This window comes from Carcharodon carcharias, chromosome 9, assembly GCF_017639515.1.
Source record: "Carcharodon carcharias isolate sCarCar2 chromosome 9, sCarCar2.pri, whole genome shotgun sequence".
In the NCBI taxonomy this organism is placed as follows: Eukaryota; Metazoa; Chordata; class Chondrichthyes; order Lamniformes; family Lamnidae; genus Carcharodon; species Carcharodon carcharias.
The window spans coordinates 102,135,767-102,150,515 of record NC_054475.1 but is presented as its reverse complement, the minus strand read 5'-3'; the positions used below and the strand labels follow the sequence as shown (position 1 = coordinate 102,150,515).

Genomic DNA, 14,749 nt, shown 5'->3' with positions numbered 1-14,749 from the left:
ATCTTCATCGCAACACAGGGCGAACTACATCAACCGCAAGGGGTTCCATTTGTTGAATGTGCAGCTGATGTGTGACCACCAGAAAAGCATCCTGCAGGCATATGCACGGTTTCCAGGGAGTGTGCACGACACCTACATCTTCAGTTGGTCACAGATCCCTGTAGTCTACAGGTCCACAGAAGCTGCAGGGATGGCTCCATGAGGACAAGGGCTACATGCAGAGGACATGGGTGATGACACCCATGCAGAGGCCTCAGACTGCAGCAGAGCGACAGTATAATGAAGCTCATGCTGCAACTCGCAACTAGTTAGAGCAGACCATTGGGATGCTGAAGATGAGGTTCCGGTGCCTGGACCGGTCTGGTGGAGCCCTGCCATATAGTCCACAGAGTGTGTCATGCATCGTCGTCATCTGCTGTACCCATTACAACCTGGCGCTGCAACGGGGAGACGAGCTGGCTGAGGAGGAGATGGAAGAGCTGGCAGTCTCCTCTGATGAGGGGGATGCCAATGGGGATGAGGGTGAGGAGGCCCTTGGAGGTGACGATGACGGGTATGAGGCCCTCGCACTGGCTATATGAGGCAGCCACGCTTGGGAGGCCATCATAGCTGCTAGATTTGTGGAGGATGATGACGACATGCATTGAGGTGACCCCATAGTTCCTCACATCGCACTTGTGAACGTGTGACTCCAGTCTGGCTTATGGCAGCGTGAATACCCTCTGTGAGGATGCTCCTGTCATGGAGACTCAGTGGAGGCACTAATAGACGCTCGATTGCAGGAGGATTATGACAACATGCAGTGAGGACACTCCATAAATCTTCAGATAGCACTCGGCCACACAAGAATCAGACATTGCACTTGGGGTCAGATGCTGGTCAGGTTCTGAGAGCACAGAGAATGAGAGAACTCTGTGGCACCTGTCCACTACATTCTGGCAGCAATCGCTCATGGGATGTAAGTTTTGCTGGCCATGTTCAGAGGGCAGTTGAGAATCAAACACATTGCTGTGTGTCTGGAGTCATAGGTGGCCAAACCAGGTAAAGACGGCAGATTTCCTTCCCTAAAGGAGATTAGTGAAGCAGACGAGTTTTAACTACAATCATTTCATGGTCATCTTCAGATTTTTAAGATTTTTTATTGAATTCAAAATCCACCATCTGCCATGATGGGATTCAAACCCGGATTCCCTGACCATTACCATGGGTCTCTAGATTATCAGTCCAATGTTGCCCGAGGGCCCCAGGTTGACTCCTGAAGGAGCAGGGGTAGCTGGAGTGAGATCGAGCTGCCCAGAACCCCTCTCATGTACACCCTGTTGGAAGCCAACTATGGAATCAGTGATGGGGTTGAGCCCGCACAGCAGTGCAGGAGCAAAGTCCTGGACCAAGGTCTCCATGGCAGCTGCCATCCTTCCGGTGTTGACCTCAGTATGTTGGCATGTCGACGCTGTCACCTCAGACTGAAGCTGGATGGATTCCTCTATCGTGCCTTGCAATCTGAGGAGTGCAGCGGACATCCCTTCCTAATGTTCTCGAGCTTGCCTTTGCAGCTCCAGCAACTGTGACATGACCGGGTCCAGAGGCTTGTCATCTGACTCAGACTCAGCAAAGCTCTAGCTTCCAGCAGAGCTCTAGCCTCCAGCAGTCCTCTGAGTGCCGGGGACCTGGGAAGTCCCTGCCTCCGCCTGCTGTGGATCAGAAAGTGCGATGTGCTCACCAGATTGTGATCCCGGGGTTATTCTAAAGCTAGGTCCCACCAAGGTGTGTGTCTCTGAGCTGGTGGAGGGTGTGGGTGAGCGCTGTAATGGGACTTCAAAGGGAGGTGCCTCCAGGTTCCTCTTCAGAGGTTTCTTCAGGGCTTGATTGGAGGCCCTGGGTCGTAGATTCCATCGGCTGTTTGGCAGATGCGAAAGCAAGGAGAGATAATTAGTGCATGGCAGTGGCCTGTGAAACAGGACACATCACTCACAGCATAGTTGCCTGATGGATGTTGCACTGCTGGACCCTCACTTGGTAGAGCTCTCTGAGGATCGATCCAGATCCTCGTCGGCCAGCTGGATGGCTCTGTTTTCAAAGTCCGTGAGGACCTTTATTTCGGGTATTCCGCCACCAGTCTGCGACCCCTCCCTCTTGTTGTGCCAGCTTGTCCTGCATGAATAAAGATGAAGAAAGTGTAATCAGGATGCCTGCCAGGCCAGATGATAAGTATGCCTGGCCTGTGTGGGTGGTGAGTGCTCCCATGGACAGGATAGTCGCCCAACCTCGGACGGCCCGCTTCTATCTCCTACCCAAAATCCACAAACAGAACTGCCCTGGTAGACCGATCGTCTCAGCTTGCTCCTGCCCCACAGAACTCATTTCTCGTTATCTTGACTCCCTTCTCTCTCCCCTTGTCCAGTCCCTTCCCACCTACATCCGTGATTCCTCTGACACCTTACGTCACATCAACAATTTCCAGTTCCCTGGCCCCAACCGCTTACTCTTCAGCATGGACGTCCAATCCCTCTACACCTCCATCCCCCACCAGGATGGTCTGAGGGCCCTTAGCTTCTTCCTCGAACAGAGGCCCGAACAATCCCCATCCACCACTACTCTCCTCCGTCTGGCTGAACTTGTTCTCACACTGAACAATTTCTCCTTCAACTCCTCTCACTTCCTCCAAATAAAAGGTGTGGCTATGGGTACCCGCATGGGCCCCAGCTATGCCTGTCTCTTTATGGGGTATGTGGAACATTCCTTGTTGCAGTCCTACTCCGGCCCCCTTCCACAACTCTTTCTCCGGTACATCGATGATTACTTCGGTGCCGCTTCATGCTCTCGTCAGGACTTGGAAAAATTTATTAATTTTGCTTCCGATCTCCACCCCTCTATCATTTTCACGTGGTCCATCTCTGACACTTCCCTTCCCTTCCTTGACCTCTCTGTCTCAATCTCTGGTGATAGACTGTCCACCAATATCCATTACAAACCCACCGACTCCCACAGCTATCTCGACTACAGCTCCTCACACCCTGCTTCCTGTAAGGACTCCATCCCATTCTCTCAATTCCTTTGCCTCCGTCGCATCTGTTCCGATGATGCTACATTCAAAAACAGTTCCTCTGACATGTCCTCCTTCTTCCTTAACCGAGGTTTTCCACCCACGGTTGTTGACAGGGCCCTCAACCGTGTCCGGCCCATCTCCCGCGCATCCGCCCTCACGCCTTCTCCTCCCTCCCAGAAACATGATAGGGTCCCCCTTGTCCTCACTTATCACCCCACCAGCCTCCGCATTCAAAGGATCATCCTCCGCCATTTCCGCCAACTCCAGCATGATGCCACCACCAAACACATCTTCCCTTCACCCCCCTTATCGGCATTCCGTAGGGATTGCTCCCTCCGGGACACCCTGGTCCACTCCTCCATCACCCCCTACTCCTCAACCCCCTCCTATGGCACCACCCCATGCCCACGCAAAAAATGCAATACCTGCCCCTTCACTTCCTCTCTCCTCACCGTCCAAGGACCCAAACACTCCTTTCAAGTGAAGCAGCATTTCACTTGCATTTACCCCAACTTAGTCTACTGCATCTGTTGCTCCCAATGTGGTCTCCTCTACATTGGAGAGACCAAACGTAAACTGGGCGACCGCTTTGCAGAACACCTGCGGTCTGTCCGCAAGAATGACCCAAACCTCCCTGTCGCTTGCCATTTCAACACTCCACCCTGCTCTCTTGCCCACATGTCTGTCCTTGGCTTGCTGCATTGTTCCAGTGAAGCCCAACGCAAACTGGAGGAACAACACCTCATCTTCCGACTAGGGACTTTACAGCCTTCTGGACTGAATATTGAATTCAACAACTTTAGGTCGTAAGCTCCCTCCCCCATCCCCACCCCCTTTCTATTTCCCCCTTCCCTTTTTTTTCCAATAAATTATAAAGATTTTCCTTTTCCCACCTATTTCCATTATATATAAAATAAAAAAAAACCCACTAGAGCTATACCTTGAGTGCCCTACCATCCATTCTTAATTAGCACATTCGTTTAGATAATATCACCAACTTTAATTTTAACACCTATGTGTTCTATTGTACTATTGTCGTTGACATCTTTTGATGATCTGCTTCTATCACTGCTTGTTTGTCCCTACAACCACACACCCCCAACCCCCCCTCCACCTCTTTGTCTCTCTATATTTCAACTCTTTCTTGGACTCGAACGCAAGTTCTGTCGAAGGGTCATGAGGACTCGAAACGTCAACTCTTTTCTTCTCCGCCGATGCTGCCAGACCTGCTGAGTTTTTCCAGGTAATTCTGTTTTTGTTTTGGATTTCCAGCATCCGCAGTTTTTTTGTTCTTATATCTGAGGACAATGACAATGAGTGTGAGAGAGTGAATTGTGATGTCCCTTGAACCAGCAGTAAGTGAGGGTCCTGTGGATGTGTGATGGGTTTGGGAGTGTGAGAGTTAATAGTGACTTACCCTATAGAATGGATGAGAACATTCATCCTCTTTCAGCACTGAGTGCCTGTTCTCTTTTGAAGGGCATTGGCACTGACCACTGGTGCCACCACCTCCCAAGCTGGGTTAGTGCTGTTGCTGCCCATCTTGCTGCCAGAGCGGAGGTATGGGACATCCTGGCAGGCCTCCATGGCATCCAAAAGGCACTCAAGGGATACATTGCTGAACCTGGAGGCTGCAAATTTCTTCAGTTTCAGGGCCATGTCTTCCATGCAGCAGTGGTGGCCTGGAAGCACTGAGAGGTGTGCTTGTGGGTAGACATTAAATATGGCATGTGGCATGATGCACCATGTTTCCTGGGAGTGCATAAATAACATGGCAGATTTGGGACGAAACGTGTGAAAACTCACCATTGCAGCGGGTGGGCAAAACGTCATTTTACTCGCCTACTACTGCACTTAGTGCAAATCTGGGACTTATTTCAGGACATGCCTCTCCAACTAATTCCAAAACTCTCATCTAGGTCCTTGGGTACGTGTAAAGTCTAGAGTACATACTATCTGTTGTATTTTATTTACAATCCTCCATGTTTATTGAATAACTTATGAATTGAAGATATGACAGACATTCATATTGCAGCTGCTAAGGGATGTCACCATGTTCTGTATGACAGGGATGAGGATGCTCCTCGCTATATCCCAGATTCCACAGTTATGAAACCAGATAACTGGCTGGATGAGGAGCCAGAGTATATTCCAGATCCTGAATCAACAAAGCCTCCAGACTGGTGAGTATTGAATGATTTCCGACTGACTCTAGATTTTAGACAGCTTCACAAGCTAGCTACAATTTTAACTGCACCCAGGCAGACCATCTCTGGTCTGTACATCTCTGCCCTTCATCACATGCCTGATAGTCGGCACAACCTCACTGATATTCTTTCATGTATCCCACCCTTCACTGTAACATTATCTAATATGCCCCACTACTCACTGTAAAATTCTTTCATATATTCCACACCTCTCACTATAGTACTCTTTTACCTACTGCTCAAAACTTATTGTAGCATTCTCTGAAATTGCCTCCATCCCTCACCATAAGAAAGAGAGCTTTACTTTACAGCTAATCCATGCGCACCTGATCTGGCAGTCCTTAATGATAAAACAATCCCAGCAAAGACTTTGCTCATTTTGATGAACAGGAAACATTTGCCAGAGATATGAGTTTAAAATTAGAATTGATTCAAATAAACAAGATGTACATAAAGTTCATGAATACAGCAATTCCCTTATTTTTCTTTAACGTTCTGGAATTGTTTCAATATCAATATGATGTTATTGTCTTTTTCAGGGATATTGATATGGATGGTGAATGGGAAAAACCAAAAATCCCAAACCCTCTGTGTATGACTGCAGGCTGTGGAACCTGGAAACCTCCCATGATACCTAACCCTGCCTACAAGGGCAAATGGAAAGCGCCAATGATTGACAATCCCAAATACATGGTAAATTAATTGATATTGCACTGCAGGTTTTTGTGTGAACCAAATCTTTCAAATGTTGCAGTTTTTCTTACATTACTGACCATGGATAAAAGATTTGCACACTCTTTGGAATTCTTGTTATAGATTCCTGGTAAATGCAATGCATGATTGTGCTACAGTGTCAAGCAGACCAGAAAGATTTGAAGTTAGCTTCTCAGTGCCTACTGAGTTAGCTGGTCTTCGCTGGGAGTGGCTGTTGGGTGTTACATATAGTCTTGGTGCCCCGAGTCTCAGGAAGTTAAAAACCCATCATGATTATTACCCAGATCCCACTGAGAAGTACATGCGTGGGCATCAGGTTTGACCAGGTTTACACAGTCAAGTAGCTGGGATGCATTCACTGGGGCACATACACAAGGAGTGGCCTTTTGAGTAAGATACTGAAGAGCATCCAGTTCCTCAGAAACAAACAATAGCAACTATCAGGCATGTTTTCACATGAGGAGGTGAAAATTCGAAAGACAGAAATAAATTATTTTTGTTTACAGGGAGATGAATTCAGTTAAGGGGTCAAATTAGGGCTACAGTTTTTAAACATAAAAGAATCTTGAGTGCAGTTGGACCTAAAATGGTGTGAAATAGCAGACACCAGCCTTGTTAAGCATTAAATAATGCTCAGTTAAAGATGGGTTGTAATAAGCAGGTTATTTATATTAACTCCATTACCAGACCATCCTATGTCTAAATTATCTGATTGACTTATGACAAGCACGGAAAGTGCCTGGTTACTGCATGCCTGTAATTTGGTGATTGTGATTACGTGTGATAGAAAAGCTTACCACCTCTGTAAAAATGCCATTTGTAACAAATTCCTCTGTGTGCCTTTCTTTGCAACATACTTCTTTCTATAACAACCCATCTCATTCTGCTTCTCATACACTCCATTCTGAAACTCATCTCTTCATTTCATAGATCCCTGGAAGTAAAATTTCTTTTACCATAATCCTCTAAAACATTCCATTTACTCAATGTAGCTCATTCACTCTCTTTAGCATATGCTTCTCTGCGCAAAACATAATCCAGAAGTCTAAGTTATCAAAAGTGATTAACATTTTTCCCCCAATTTTGTTCCAAAAGGGAGTTTGGAAACCTCGAAAGATTCCGAACCCAGACTATTTTGAGGATACAAAGCCATTCCTCATGACTCCGATCGCTGCAGTCGGACTTGAGCTGTGGTCACTGACACCTGACATAATGTTTGACAATTTTATCATATCTTCTGATGAGAGAGTTGTCAAGCAGTGGGTAAAAGACACATGGGCACGAACAAAGGCAATTTATGATGCAGATGGAGTAAGTACATTTGATGGCTTGTGTTTCATTGTGTCTGTGTCCAAGTGGGAGCAATCTTTCTCCATACTCTTGCCGGATTGCTGTAGAGAATGACAGACCGTCCGGATACATGGTGAAGCCTACCATTGTCGAAGTGCCCTTGGTCCCGTGGCTCGTCCCTCGGGTGTCCCTTGTAACAGTAGGGGGCACCTCTCGGTTCCCTCTTTCCCCGCTGCTTTACCGGGGCTGCCACATGGAAGGTGACGATAGGTTTCAGGAAGCAGAGGTAAAGCCTCTGAGTACTTCAAAAGGGACAGGGTTTGGGAGCGGCCGAGCGGCCACCTCCCCCCAAACCCCCGGCAGAGCCGGAGTTTACCTCTTGTCTTTCTGACCCAGTGAGGGTCTTCCATGCCTCGGCTTTCCACAGTGGCATGGGAAGGAATCCCACTCGCTGGAACTCGCTCTCCACCTGGGATGACTCCCAGACACCAAGGAAACGGGTTGAGATAAATTCAGTGGGCTAGTTGGCAGTCCTTCCCATCAAAATCCTGTAAGAGGAGAATTTCTCCCAATAACTGCAACTGACTTGGAGTAGACGCGAGAGTTATCAGCCCTCAGGATTGGCTTAGAGTCTCCAGGAATTGAAGATCGATCTCCAGGACATTGCTGTGTGCAATCCTGGAGAATAATTGTAGGGACATTTGAAAAGATAGTTTTTTAAGAAAAAATGTTTTGAACAGTTCTCTTTACCGGATATAAAAATATTGAAAATTGGGGGGAGGGTGGGAGGGCTATTTGGCTTACAGTCGAGCATTAACCAATTGGGTAATTAGTTTATTTTGCTTTCCAATGAGCATAAGGCGGTGGCATTTCACAGTGAGGGATGTATTGGCCAACTATGGCTGAAGCATGGGGGAAAGTCACATGATGAAATCTCCAGGAATGCATTTAATCATAGTTGGCAACCTGAGGTATAGGCGGTGTGACTATGGCAGTCTGAGTGTGCATTGGTATGCCCAATGTGATTTTGGCAGTCTGAGTGTGTGTGCCTGAGATGGTGAGTGTTTCTTTTATCAGTAACTGAGGTAATTGCTGTTGTTGCCTCTTGTCCACAGCCTGGTTTGATCCTGCAGCTGTTTTTGGCAGCAGACAAGCGCCCATGGCTCTGGGGAGTCTACGTAGTCACTGTTGCTCTGCCAGTTATCTTATTCATTAGCTTCTATTGGCCAGACAAGGTATGTCTAACAATTCTGTTTATTCCTTAGTAAAGGATTGGCACAAAAGTGAAATGCCTAGACTAAAAATCACCCACTGTCTAAATTGCACTGTTCTGTTTCTGTTGTGTGACATTGTTCTGTAACTCTCCTGTATGCTCTTGTATTGTGATGTTTACTCTGTCTCATACTTTCCTTTACTGTACTTCTCCTGCTCTGTGTTGAGATGTATCTCCTGCTCCATGCAATACTATACTCTGCTATGCTGCATTTTATTCTGCCCTGTATTGTGACTTGTTTTCCCAGCGATTTGGGCCCCCAGATGATTATTATTACAAGAAGACGGATGATGTGCAGATCAATGATGAAGAAAAACTAATAACAGAAGCAGAGCCTCAGGAGTCAGGTAATCTAAATAGCAATAATAAGTGATGTAATGCTGTTCACCTTGCTCAACTTTCAAGAGTTTCCCTGTGTCACAAGTCAATTTTGGCTATCTTTGCCTGGTGTTAACAGGGAATGGTGGTAATAGCCTCACCGCCACTTTAAAACTGGTGAAGCAATGGTTCCATTTCAAAAGGGGCCCGCTGCTGGGTTTCCAAAGTATCAACTTGATTCAGGCAATGGGGCTCTTTTAACATGGCGATTTGAGGCCTAAGATGTAAGTTGGAACTGATTGCCATGTTTCAGGGGTGATGGCAAGCCTTTTAGGTCCCAAAGGTAAATGTTGAATAATTTCTGTGTCTCTCGAAGGGCAGGAGTGCTCTTCTGGGCCCCACAAAAACACACTTAGCCGCTACTGACTCTCATCTTCCACAATCACACCTTTAGGTTCAGGAGGGAAAAATGAGTCAGGTTTTATCATCTAGCCACCAGGCTGCCAACACACAGTGCAGCAGTTGCTTAGCAAAGTATCAGTGTGCTACCAGGACCTTTGGAACCATGTGATTGCAGTGTCCAGGACAGAGGAGGAAAATTGGGAGAAAACATATAAAAAATTGACAAAATTACAAATTATTGTAGATTCCATCTGAACAATTTGATAGGGATTGTACTAAAGAGATTATCCAGTCAGGGACTGCAGATGTCAAGGAATGGCTTGCTTTTAAAAAAATATGCTGACTAAGAGTCTGTTCTAAGAATCATGCTGCCCCAAATACCACCCTTGGGCAGTGCCCAAAAGCAAAACATTGACAATGGTTTCCTTCCACTGTCAGGAAGAACCTGATCTCTGCTTGGACTGTCCATCAGCCAATGCAGTTGATATTAGAACACATTGTTGTGGAATCCGATCAAAACAAATGATTTTATTTGAAAACAAACTGTTCAGTGTACATTCTATATGCTACTGTCAGCAATGTATTTGAGGAAGCAATTCAAATGGGATTTTCTGATTCATGGTCTTGCTCGGGCATAGGTGACATATCTGATGGTGAAGCTCAGTAAAAATGACCCTTATCCTTATTGTTGATAATGAATATTCATTGAAAACATTTGTAATTAATGTCTCCATATGAAAAGGTACACAAGTTGACTGAAGAAATGGACTGCTATTTTTAAAAGAAATTACAGATGTCCAGTTTACAGACAGTCCAGTCAACAAAACTGAATAGGTGACAACTCTAGTTTGGATTGTATTTGCTAGTTAATAATTATGATGCATACTTTCAGATCAACACGATCAACAAGATAATGAAGATAAAAGCAAAGAGATGACCGCAGGAGGTGCGCTGAGAAAAGTGAAAGCAGATTTGGAGACCTCTTCACAGGTTGGAAGTTTCTGGTATTTAAGATTGTCAGTCTGGCTCGCAGTGTGGTGCATTTGTGTGTACTGGAAGCCACATATATTAATACACAGGGCCCTGTTCTTTGCAGACAGAAAGAACATTACACACATTGTGCCTGTTTCAGCCAAACAAGATAAGTAATAGCCATTCACTGGTTCATTCCTCAGGGCAATGCCTTGAATAATCAGAGTCAAGCTGCCTGGATTAAAGTTTCAAACAATGCTTGGCAGTTAATTGTCAGTAACCATTATCTGGTGCATTCTCCATGGCAATGCCTCTATCAATCAGAGTCCACCTGCCAACCAAACAGCAATCTCTTCTCATACAATATAAAGTTGTTGCTTCCCCTGACATTGGTATTCTTGCGATTGTCCTGATGAATGCAAGATGAAAAGCTTTGATAAAATGTCTTTTTCAGCAATACTCAGGTTCTGTAATACCAAACAACTATTTAAAATATTGGTTAGAGGGAGAGTAATCAATTAATTGCACTCCTTTTAGAGAATGTAATGTTAATCTACAACATCCACAAGCCATACCAATGCTAAGCACATAGCATCCAAAATTGAAACAGTGCAAGTGATAGGAATTTTTGCCACATAACTCACTTGTACAGCATTACTATCTGCCTGCATATATTTCAGCAGGTATATTGAACCCCCAGCATTAGTTCCACAGCTCCTTGCCAGATTTTCTCCCCCTGCATATCATGGTAATGCCAGGAAATTGGTGTAATTCCAGAGGACAGCTGGCCTTCTATATTCTTGCACTACTGTGGTCTAGATTCTAGCAATTGAAAGAAACCACTTGTATTTATATAGCATTTATATCCCCAGAACACTACAAACCACTTGAAGTTACTTACCATCCCTACTTGGAAATTTATCACCCTTCTTTCACGGTCACTAGTTCAAAATCTTGGAACTCCCTCCCTAACAACACTGTGCGTGTACCTAGACAACATCACACAGACTTCAGCGGTTCAAGAAGGTGGCTCATCACCACCTTCTCAAGGACAAATGCGTATGGGCAATAAATGCCAGCGATATCCACATCTCATGAATGAAAAAAAACCAAGTGTAGTCACTAGATAATGTATGAAATAATTTACAATCAACTAGTTCCCACAAATAGACGTGGTAATCTGTTTTACTGATATTGTCTGAATAAATATTGGCCAGTACACAAGACAACTTCCTTTTTCCTCTTTGAACAGTGACATGGAATCTTTTACTCTCATCCAAGAGACGGGCAGGGTCTCAGTTTAAACGTCTCATTTGAAATGACATCTCCAGCATTCCCTCATTACCAATGTTCCCTCTAAACTGAGCAGCTGTGCAGACGCCCAGAAATTCCCGAGCAGGCTGAGCACAAATCGGCCCCTTTAATTAACTGCATGTGCACACAAAAAAAATTTAAAAGGCCCATGCACTTAAATGAATAGGGAGGAAAAACTGAGAGAAATGTTGCTCAGTTCTGCTCTGGAGTGTCAGCTGAGATTTTATCCTTAAGTCTCTGGAGTGAGGCTTGAACCCACAATCTTTCTAATGCAGACGTGCTACCACTGAGCCACAGTTAATATCTAATTGCCAAGTATTTTTTAAAATAAATAGAATCAGGAGTCATGTTTGACCCAGTTCTAATTAATGCACAGAATCATGAACAAGTAGCAATTATGGTCATTCCAAAAACATTAAGGCCCAAGTACCGAGGTTGATTGTGGGAACTGGCCACATATTAGGATAATACCGTCTCATCAATTTCCTAAATGTCAGCCTTATGGTTTGTGATTTTCACAATAGTCTCTTACTCCTAGAAGGAGACAATGCAGTGTTTTCCATGTTGAGTAGTATTTCTAATGGGAGGGCCATCCCAATCATTCACATAAGCGGGTGTGCAATTATGTTTATGTAGGAAATAAAGCAAAGATGCTTACTGAATTAATTTTGGTTGCAGACACAAGGGGGCAGTGATCCAGGGCAGGTTACAGCTGAGGCTCTGCGATATCGTAAGACAATACCAAAGTAATGACCACCAGGATTCATGCTCTTCAAAAAGATGAACTTTTACACAAAGCATTCAGTTGTCAACCTAACCTAACAGAAAACCTTTGGACACATAAATGTTTGCTAGAAACATAGGCCACGCAGCAGATCCTGGAGGAAGATGCTCTTTTTTTAATAGAAATGTGTTTTTTATATTGGTATTTGTAAGTTTTCTATAAATAGTGGACAGAGGCAATCTTTTCTTCCATATTATTAGAACTTGTGATGAAATAAAACATTTTTCTTGCCTTCACTGAAAAGAGTGATGTAATTTTTTTTTCGATTTTGGCTTCATAAGTATCAGTAACAGCTATTCTCAGGTCAGGTTATGACACAGGTTACATGCTGCTTCCTCAACATAATGTTACTAAATACTCTTAGTCCTTGGCAGTGCAACAATCAAGACTGCATCTGCCAATGGATCTATCTGCATTAAATTGACAAAGCTCCTTGTGGTAAAATGCCTTCTTGTTTATTTTCATTTCCAAAAGTTTTCTTTGTTCTTGTCTTTTATTATCTGTTATCAGGATATGGGCAAAGCAGCATTTTATTGCCCATTTTTGGCTGCCCTGATGGCACTAATGGTCACCCATAGTATGGACTGGAATTAAATGCAGGAAAGCATGTTCCCTTCCTCGAAGGGCATTCGTAAGTCATTTTATTTTCCAGTTTTCATAGTCATCCTTTCTGGTGCTAACCTTCAAATTTGTAAATTTATGGAGTTCACTGATTGAATTCTAACTTATAGTACTAGTTCAGTACCATAACCATCTTACATTTGCACTATTCAAATTGCTCCCCCAGCAAATATGCAATCTTCCTTGAAAAGGCAACAATGTTTTATAAAAATCTTATATTTATGGTTGGTATGTTGCTCAAAAAGCAACAAATTTCATAATGGTCTATTACTACTTTACCTCCATGTGCCTGTAACAGTCTGGACTGAAGCACTGGGTATTAAGATTGGAACAAATCATAGTCTCTCTTGAAACATAAGGAGGAAGAGATACAGTACCTGAAACTGCTGGGAATGAATTCTCACCACTATGATATGGTAACTTCTGAGGAGAACCCTAAGAGTTTTGATTTATTGATTTATTAATGAAACCCTCATTACTGTGATCTGCATGTCACATGCAGCTCAGTTAGCCACCTTCTTATGCCACTCTGCCACAATTATAGAATTAATGCAGGAAAGGAAAGCTCTTGCGTTACACCTGACACATTGCTCAGCATTTCAGAGAAGGAGCTAACTTCACAGTAGGCGTATATTTCTGGCAAAGCACTTTACACGGAGCTGGTTTAAGCAGATGGGGAGGGGTTATGATTAAGCCTTGTATGCAGGATTGGAATTGGAAGGTGAAACATCAAGGTGCTGGCATGCCACAGACAATCTTATGTAGGTTCTTCTCTAACAGTGAAAGGTCACAAGGAAATTCAGAGGCTGGGATAGCAGCTTCTGGAAAGCATTGCCTCGAAGCCAGATGCGAGAATATGTGCTCATATTTTGTAAGTTTGCTGCCACTATTGTTGTGCAACATAGGCAAACAACTATTAATGACACTCCAAACCTCCTACTAGTGCGACCATATTCACTGGGATACAGTGTCTATCTGTGGTGTGCTTGGAAAATGGTGGCATCACATTCACATGTTGAATCCTGGTGCTCACCAGGCCTGCTTGTGTGGAGGTCCTAGCACCTCCAAGCCATCCAGTGAGGACTCAGACCAGCATTTGTCACATTTGATTACCATGTGATATAAGGGGAACCAAGTAGGCTGTCTTTGGTGTTGAGATGGCTTCAAGCTGACAATTCTTACGATGAAAGCTTAGAAATGAGTCAATGAACTGAGGCCAACTCAATAATCCAGTATCTCAGATAGAGAAAGCATTTTTGATGATTGACCAGCCTTACGTATTGATAGGGCTGATAGATTTCTAACTGAGCATTGGGATTCTTTTATCTCAACTATGGGGGAGAGATGATTAAGGATTCATTTTCACTCCAGTGACAGCATGCAAGCACAAACCAGGATGACCACTTCTGATTTCAAATGGATAAAGCTTCCTTTGCATAATCAGACAGAGGGATGTCCTACAAATAACCTGTTTGCCACTAGTATCGGCAACAGTATTTTCTAGATTGTAATGTTTTACTGGTTGACTTAAAAGGGAAAATTAAAATACAAGGAGTAGGAAATTGTACTTGAGAAGGAAATCCAGGCAAATTATCACACTTGCTGTTGTCAAGTTTTCTTACATCGCGCAGAAGAAAAGCTGCAGTGCAACCAGCAATGAAGGTGTCAATGCCTTTGTAAAGAACTGTTTTAAAAAGGTCCTGGACAAACAGTCATTTAGTAGTTATTTTTCACCAATTTATACTTTCCAAAAATATACCTACTCCAGATTTTGTAAATTTAACAAACGGTTGACATAATTTGTCAAA

General features: G+C 44.1%; 1 protein-coding gene across 7 annotated transcripts in view; it reads left to right on the top strand.

The window, feature by feature from the left end:
- Positions 1-12,556, top strand: part of si:ch211-274f20.2 (calnexin) — a 100,499-nt gene extending 87,943 nt beyond the window's left edge. For all 7 annotated transcript variants that reach the window (XM_041196017.1, XM_041196015.1, XM_041196021.1 and 4 more), the window contains 7 exons: positions 5,116-5,229; positions 5,793-5,946; positions 7,063-7,278; positions 8,373-8,492; positions 8,778-8,877; positions 10,143-10,240; positions 12,215-12,556. In XM_041196017.1, the coding sequence (XP_041051951.1) occupies positions 5,116-5,229; positions 5,793-5,946; positions 7,063-7,278; positions 8,373-8,492; positions 8,778-8,877; positions 10,143-10,240; positions 12,215-12,286 (874 nt within the window). In that variant the 3' untranslated portion in view covers positions 12,287-12,556. The remainder of the gene's footprint in view (positions 1-5,115; positions 5,230-5,792; positions 5,947-7,062; positions 7,279-8,372; positions 8,493-8,777; positions 8,878-10,142; positions 10,241-12,214) is intronic.
- The last annotated feature ends 2,193 nt before the right edge of the window (positions 12,557-14,749 follow it).